Source organism: Rhipicephalus sanguineus, chromosome 3 (genome assembly GCF_013339695.2).
Source record: "Rhipicephalus sanguineus isolate Rsan-2018 chromosome 3, BIME_Rsan_1.4, whole genome shotgun sequence".
NCBI classification, from domain to species: domain Eukaryota; kingdom Metazoa; phylum Arthropoda; class Arachnida; order Ixodida; family Ixodidae; genus Rhipicephalus; species Rhipicephalus sanguineus.
Genome location: NC_051178.1, coordinates 85,791,011 through 85,798,988, shown reverse-complemented (window position 1 = coordinate 85,798,988; position 7,978 = coordinate 85,791,011). Strand labels below are relative to the sequence as shown.

General features: G+C 43.2%; 1 protein-coding gene across 1 annotated transcript; it reads left to right on the top strand.

Annotated features, from left to right (window-relative positions):
* The first annotated feature begins 2,506 nt into the window (after nucleotides 1–2,506).
* LOC119384998 (uncharacterized) lies at nucleotides 2,507–7,250 on the top strand. The gene is made up of 4 exons (XM_049414046.1): nucleotides 2,507–2,740; nucleotides 6,187–6,245; nucleotides 6,429–6,485; nucleotides 7,215–7,250. Exons 1-4 carry the CDS (start codon nucleotides 2,533–2,535, stop codon nucleotides 7,248–7,250), a joined length of 360 nt encoding a protein of 119 aa, XP_049270003.1. The 5' UTR covers nucleotides 2,507–2,532.
* Nucleotides 7,251–7,978: the final 728 nt, after the last annotated feature.

Sequence of the window (7,978 nt, the reverse complement as noted above, 5' to 3'; positions counted from 1 at the left end):
CATACATGACAACTACACATGTGGAGGCAATGTTGTGTTTTTTCATTTTCTAGGTTGCATAGGCTAGATAAAGTCGCTTATCGTAAAGTCTTCTGCGAAGTTGTACCTTTCATTGGTACTAAGCGGTAACCTTTCATCGGTATCTTCAAAGGCAAGTTCCATTTCGTTAAGGAAGGTGGTTATGTGACTGCGTCCAATTCACTCGTTTTGGCACCCACATTCATAGCCGTTGGTCAGATGAGCCATCAGCAATAAAGGGCTTTTATCTGTCTTGAATGCGCCGCCTGTGCTCCCGGAGAGCTTATTCAATCGCACCTGTCTTGGCCATGAAATGAATTGGAGCCGTAAGCATCGCCATTCCCGCGACGACGCAAAGGTTGTGGGCAGTCGTTCGCGATTTTGCACGTATCCTTCTGTCCACAACTACGTCAAGAAGAAGACTAGCTGGAGGACAGAAAAGAAACATTTCTAGCAAGGTAAGGTTGACTAACATTCCGTTGAGCTTCTCATTCACAACGTCGGTTGCAGAGAGCAGTCAAAGTAAAATGAGATTGGCTTTTTTTCTGAAGTTGTCGATGTATAGCCCTATTCTCATCGTCTTGCCGTGCGTGCTTCCATAACATTCCATAACATGACATTTCATAACATTGATGTCATTCTGCTTCAAGACGAAATGGCTGTTAGTCAAGTTTCTCAAGCAAGCGCTGAAAATGCAACATCTGCGCGCGGCTTTGTAAATGCCATCTCTAAATGCCAGCTGTAAAGTATAGAAAATTACTGCTTAGAGTGTGTTGTTCTAAGTTTCATTGAGTATATTGCTAGTGAGGAAGAAAACGACAAAATATTCAGTTGAAATAATCATTATTGATTTTGGACGAGAGGCTTACGCAAAATGGCAGTGCGTGGCAAAGTACTAAACGTTATGCCAGCCCTGGTTATTGCGCAACGTGGCGTATGGTACATGACTACTGCTGGAGATACTGGGAGGAGTATAGGGCAGACACGGCACAAGACGTTATTTGCAGAAGCAAAGGACACCACGCACCTTCATATGCATTGCCTGTAAAACTTATGTCGCCACTCCAAAATCCTGCAAGCAAACGTTATTTACTTTATTATGCTATGGAAATTGATATAAATAGGAGCAGTTTGATGTAATCTGATCAAGTTACCCTTGTTATGTACTACATGGCTTGCTGCTTTATATGGCGTACTTTGTAAATGACGACGAGAAAATTGTACATAAAAGAAATTTACGTAAAAACTAGGAATCCATCAAAATGCAAAATCTTGTTCCTCAACCAAATGAGACCATGCAGAGAAGATTATGCTCAGTAATCGTCCCATTATGTACCAGGCTTTGCTGCTAGTTAATAGTTCAAATCAGTTTTAGTTACGCCACCTACTTGAAAGTCATTTCCGCAACTTCCTTTACAGCAAACGCCTTCATTGTCATTGCTATCACGTCGCCGTCAAGCCGTCTACTCATTCATAGTGTCTGAGCGCTGAGAAAAAAGAAGTCATTTAGATGACATTATGTACACCTAAGTCGCGTGATGAGAGTCAGGTTAGAGAGGTTTGTATTGGCCTTTGTTACGTGTCAGCAGTCATTGAAAAATATCTCATTGAAAACGTCATTCGAATGGCCTACTATCTATTGCAAAAATATTCCGCAGTAACTATGTTGCTGACATGCTCAAATAAGCCAACGGCCGTGGACCTTGTGTTTATGACGTGGTCATTTGGGTTTATGGCATCATTTGTCGAAAAAAGAGCGAGGGATTTGTAGTTGAGTTTGAGAATTATTTGCAAAGTCGAGGCCACGTGCCGCGCGTTTTAATGTTTGCTCTCAGGAGCCTCGGCTACCGATCGGCACCGTTTTGTCATCATGCTTCAAAAGTGTTGCAGGGCCCCTTTGGGTTTCGTCCGTCTTGCACTGCCCCATAACAGAGCGCAGGGCTTTCATCGCGATGAAAACAGTGCATGGTACAATGTAAGCTTTGCGTTTACTCGCAATAAATGCTGAGCCTTTATCAAAATGTAATCTCAACGGGCAATTTTAGACTGCAGAGGCGCTGTGTGAGCATCCGAAAACATGAATTGGCTGAAATACACTCATAGCGCTTTAGCGACGCTTTCAATTTCTATGGCATTTACTCGTAAGTTACGAGTAGAGCTGACAAAGAGGAACTTGATGTTCTGCTATCAAAAAAACGTCGCTTTAGTGTTATTGAATTTTAAAACGGGAGAACGTATACTAGACTTACAGTGGAACTTATTTACCACATCGTTAGCTTGTTTGCCTAAATCATTCGCATTAGTGCTCAAAATAAGCTAGTATGCATGAAGAGTGGGTAAATGACATCAGGGACATCTAATACAGGATTCTTTGTCAAACGAAAAGCGCCTGTGTATTTTCTGATTTGGAGTCCCCCTATGCTGCGTGTCTCATAATCGCATCTTGCTTTCGGCAAATAATTTAATTATTTTTCACTTCCTCAGCAGAAAAGCCACGATCCGGGAGGAACGACGATGACCCTCGGCGCTCTTCGTGCGCTTGTTGTGGTTGCTGCCGCAGTACCATCAGCGCTGAGAGCTTCTGGTTTAGTTCCGCAAGACAACGAATGCTTCGAATGCATTGTGAAGGACCTTCACCTAGAGAAGTTTGTCGACGTCAAGAGTCTTGCAGAGATGTCCCAGTCCGAAATTGCTGAGATAATATTGGAGAATCTATTGTGCGGTAAGATATGCTGTCATACACATTTCGCGTAGGATAATTCATTTGCATATACCTACACTAGGGATGCAGGATTCCGCATGCGGCACCGAATGATGAGCAGTTTGTTTTGCAACACTAATTGAAGCTGGGTAGGAAGTGGATGTGTTAATTGGGGATGCCTGGCGGGACGGGCTCCCACATATATGAAAGTTATTTCAAAACGCTCTCTTTTGAGCCAGAGATGACTTTGTGAGAAACTAAGTCAGTGCTTTTTAATGTCCTCATAACCGAAATGAGCTTAAGTTCCCCGAGAATGTTACAACAAAATACCTCGAAACCTCACAGTCAGCTGGTTATTATCCGTTGAGCCATTATTTAGACGCACCGGGTTATTTGATTTCATTACGCTTTGATTACGGAAGTAAGCCTATGCTGTTAAACCTCGATGATACGGTCACGGCTCGTAAGAATTTCGGGGTGATACGAATTTTTTTGTGGTCCCGGCCAAGGCCCATTAGCCTGCATTGTATTGGAGTACGGTTGTTGCGAACCGATTTGCACCTCTGACGTTTGATACGAACGTACGCTAGCGTACAGGTACGAACAGGCGCTGCCCGCGCTGTCGCGGAAGACGCGGCAGTGACGCGCGGGCGCGGGCATGCGCGCTGCGCGACCATCAACGGTGCGTCGTTGCCTCCGAGATAGTGCGCGCGAATCTTGGAGGCCTTTATGCGCCTTCGCGTTTATATTACAGATGACGTTGACGGCACGCTTTTTTTTTTTCGACGTGTTGACGCGTGCTCATGTGCTCGATGCGGCAGCGTCCTTGTAGTGTGTTAACACGTGCCTGGCACGTCGATTGCAAGCCATGTCCCCGCAATCAGACGTTCTATGAAACGCGACTGAAACTTGGGCTGCGGGTCCGTCACGAAGTCCCATTAAAGGTGGACGAAGACCCCAAGAGACAAATCGGACGGTCTTGGCGAAGGAGCTTGGCCTCCATCTATCGTGTGCAAAGCGCTTCTTAAGTCACGTTCGCCGCAGTACTCTGGTGTCATGCAAGCAGTCACGGGGCTCAACACACCTGGTGCAAGTATGATTACGAGTACAAGTATGATAGTTGACATGTAAAAACTTTGCTGGGAATCATTCAGAGCTGTTCATGACGTCGCTGCGGCCCTGAGAAACACTAAATCAAAACGCATGCCAACTTTCTTTTGTCGAGCACTAATTTTCCATGTTTTCTGGTCATACGAATTTCGGATGATACGAATATTTTTGGCAACCCAGCGAGATTCGTATCACCGAGGTTTTACTGTATTTGTATTTGTAGAAGGGTAACAGTGAGGGTCTGACTTGGTGGACGGCTCTGCAGTGCATGCTTATTTTTTACAAAAGCTTCTATATATCAGGATTACAATTTTTATATGAATTTGAAGAAATTAAAGGAATATTTTACTAGCACGCGGAAGAAAGTGTTTGTTGTTAAACATTTATAATACCATTCGTCCCATGAGAATTATTGCCGAGAATTAACTCGCACAGGAAACAAGCAAAAAAGAGCGGTGAAATTGTAATATATGAATCTGCATTCATCCGTCTTAAAGACTTGGCTGCAGCTTGTATACTTTGGACGCCAGTTTGAGAAAGTGCAATGTGCCATTAAATATGCAACGGATGTCACACTGCTATGTGGTTTCTTTCATTGTGTTTGAAACATTATGTGCATGTAAATTTTTGGAAAAGAAGTTCATGCTTTTCAGTGCTGAACGAAACACGTTTTATAACGTAAAGCTGCCACCAGAAATTTGCATACCTCTCCCAGCTCTAGAGCAAAAGTAGGTCTTAGAAGAGCTCTGCAACATGCTCTTTATCGCAGTAGCGAAGGTATGCCGAAAAGTCGAAAATAAAATAAAAATCATAGCTTGATTGATTGGTGACCCAAGTGCGGTTTTCAGTGTTCCTAATTTCAGAGTGTAATAAAGAATACCCCAGTTCCGCCTAGTGTCAAATATGCAGAAACGATGGAGCTGCGGTTCTCCTGTGTTTCTTTTGTGATTTTCTGTGATTTGGTGTGGGTGTCTTATTACGTTAGTTCTAGAGTAGAGATGCAATGCAAAGGACGTGTGGCAGCCCCAGCCACCCCCGACTCTGCTACAGTGATTTTAGGCCATATTCACGCTCGAGCTGCTCTTCCCCGCTTCACTGTGCGGCCACCGCTTAGTCCGCAACCGAGGCAGTTGTGCCATCTATCTGGGAATTGGAGCGCGACATGCGACGCGGACACTCATCTGTCGACAGTCGCAGCTATAGAACAGCTAAACTCTCAATATTCGACTTTATTGGTAATGGATTACCCTTTCGCAGTTAGAGCGGATGGTCATATTATATACGGAAATAATTTAGGGTTATATCTGAGGGTATTTCATTGCCAGTTAGGGATTTCTTACAAGGGTGAATTCGCTGTCGCATACATACAACACTGCACACCTTTGCACATTAAAAAAAAGCAGGCAAAGAAGTAGAAGAAAAATTGCGCGATAGAAGGAAAGCCGCACTCATTGAGTGTCGCACGATAAAAATGTGCGCTTATGCGTAAACAACTCCCGAAGGAGATTCTGCGTGGAGTTCTTTCTCAATTTGAAAGAAACTGTGGAGCTAAACCAGGTAGTATTAGCCACTATCATAGTAACAGCGGTGTGTGGTCTGCCGCAGGGGTCACGCTGAACGTGGCCTTCTGGGTGAAGGTAAAAATGGCGAAATTACGTCTAACCAACGCATGGAAGCTATGGCAGTTACCTAAGCTTGGAACTAAGATACATTCGTCCTCGTGATGAGAACTGCAACCACGAACTTGTGACGAGATTTAGTGGAAACGTTCCTGCTACAACAAAATGATACGAAGGAAGCGCAACTCAGTAAGTTCAGCTTGCCAAGAACCCACATTGAACGCGCTTACGTTACTCTATCTTGAAATTATGTACTTTGCTAAAGGGTAAATAAATAGCTGAGCGATATGAGTATACCGCGCATGCAAAACTATCTTGCAAGCATTTTGTATGGTCATGTAAACTTGATATTTTTGCTCTAAACAACCCCATCTTCCAAGGATTGATCAGACCCTACATTCAGTTTCATTGTATTGTGTGCTCAGCAGAATAAGTTGTCCCACGATCTATAAGAGGTGTATGATGACCTTATACATTGATGCCTAACTGACAGGGAATGACACTGTTAGTTAGCCTGGCGCGTTCGCCGCGACTCGTACTGTAAAGACAAAAAACGCCTTTTTAGGTGTCACGCTCGTTCATTTGCTCTCGGTGCATAACTTTGTGCTCACTTCCAAGTGCCATAAAAGTGTGAACTAATATTTTCTTTATGAGGAATGGATCGTCGCCAACGAACGCTCTAAACTAAATTGAACTCACGTTATAACTGAAACAATAGCAATTGCATATTTGTTACAGACCGCTGCTGGCCAATTCGGAAGCAAGACTTGCCTGCAATTTATGGCTGCATACCTTGGGTAAGGGCTGAAAGGAAGTTCAATGATTTTGTTTTCATTTTCTGAAAAGATTTATTAACATTTGGTTGACAAGAGTCATCAAAGCATAGACGTTTTGTCAATAGACACCATAACACCTCGAAAAGACAAATATAGTAAATTACGCTCGGCGAGAATTATGGCAAGATTTTATTTATTCTGCAGGTATCACCCTTGAAGAACGACTGTGACTTCATTCTACCTGAAACCATCAACGATACTGTGAGCCAAACCCTTACATGTGTGAAAACATGCTGTCTCAATATGCGTCAGCCTTAGTGCGGCTCAGTGTGAATTTCTAAGACGAGCTACCCGTTTTGACGTGTAACACCTAAAGCGCATTAATAAGCAAGTGCTCGTTCTACTCCCTCTCTGCACGAACCCGAGAAAGCTCAGCAACAGTCTGTCTTAACTAACACTGAACAATGTAACGGGTTCTAACATTAGCGGAAAGAATGAAAGTGATGTGCTCTTTTTTGTGTGTCGTTATAATGTTTACTTCCGGTGGAATAAAAAAACCCTCCCTAGGATAAGGTATAAATCAGACACAGATTATTCTATACGTCACAATATTCACGACTTCGCGAAATAATAATATGAAACAAGGGTTGTATGGTCGCAGAATGCGCTTTTCTTTGCGACTTTCCACTAAAAATCTGCAGAAAGGCTATGTGAATGACGGCGTGCTGATTCACGCTTCCCGAAAACAACATTGCAGGGAAAGCACACTAATAGAGTGTTGCACGATAAACGTGTACGCTTATGCGCAAACAACTCTCAACGGAGTTTGTGCGTAGAGTTCTTTCTTAAGTTGAAAGAAACTGTAGAGCTTAACCAGGTAGTGTTAGCCACCATATATAGTAACAGCGGTGTAAGGTCTTCTCCCGCATGGGTCACGCAGTACATGGCCTTTTGTGTGAAGATAAATGGCGAAATCGCCCTTGCATGCAGCCCGAAGGCTTCAACGGTGCCGGAATTCGACATTAATCTTAGCAAACATGCAGGATATTTTGCGAGAAATCATTCTCGCCACAGTTATCTTATATGCAATGTAGAGCTACATACAAGCTACATGTAGTACCAACTAAATTGTGACGACTGCTATGTGATGACTTTGCCTCTTCGCATAGGGACGTCTTTTGCTGCGAATGCTGGTGAGTAGAACTTTACTTTACTTGTCGGCACTGTAGTAGAAAATAATGCCAACGGTAGGACCAACGATAAAATACGCATGGTTATGGAAATTTTTTTCAGCTTGTAATCATTGAGGAATGCACAAATGTGACAACTATTAAATACGAAGCGTTCACGCCGCCATATATTCAGATCCACCACCTCGAAATCTTCAGTTTCTAATGCAGTCAGAGACTTCGCACTCTTACCAACTTTGGGCATCTCTGTGATCACGAGACATTGATTCATGATATACTGCGGTAGTTACGGCTTGTTGGACAAACAGTGGAGTTTATTCCACTGAGAATAACAAGTTTTGTAAAAGCGAGGCTTTGTGGCCTAGTTTAATAAATACATACTCACCCGGTCTGTGCCCTAGTGATAGGGCGGCTTTCTGAATGAAAAGAATCTTTTCGGATTGTGGTGTAAGTGCATTTAGAGACAGCAGGATAGCACGAGACTTAATTTCACCGGCAAATATCCTACTACCTTGTCAACGATAGACTAGTTTTATATATGCAAAATATGCAATGTTGAGTTTC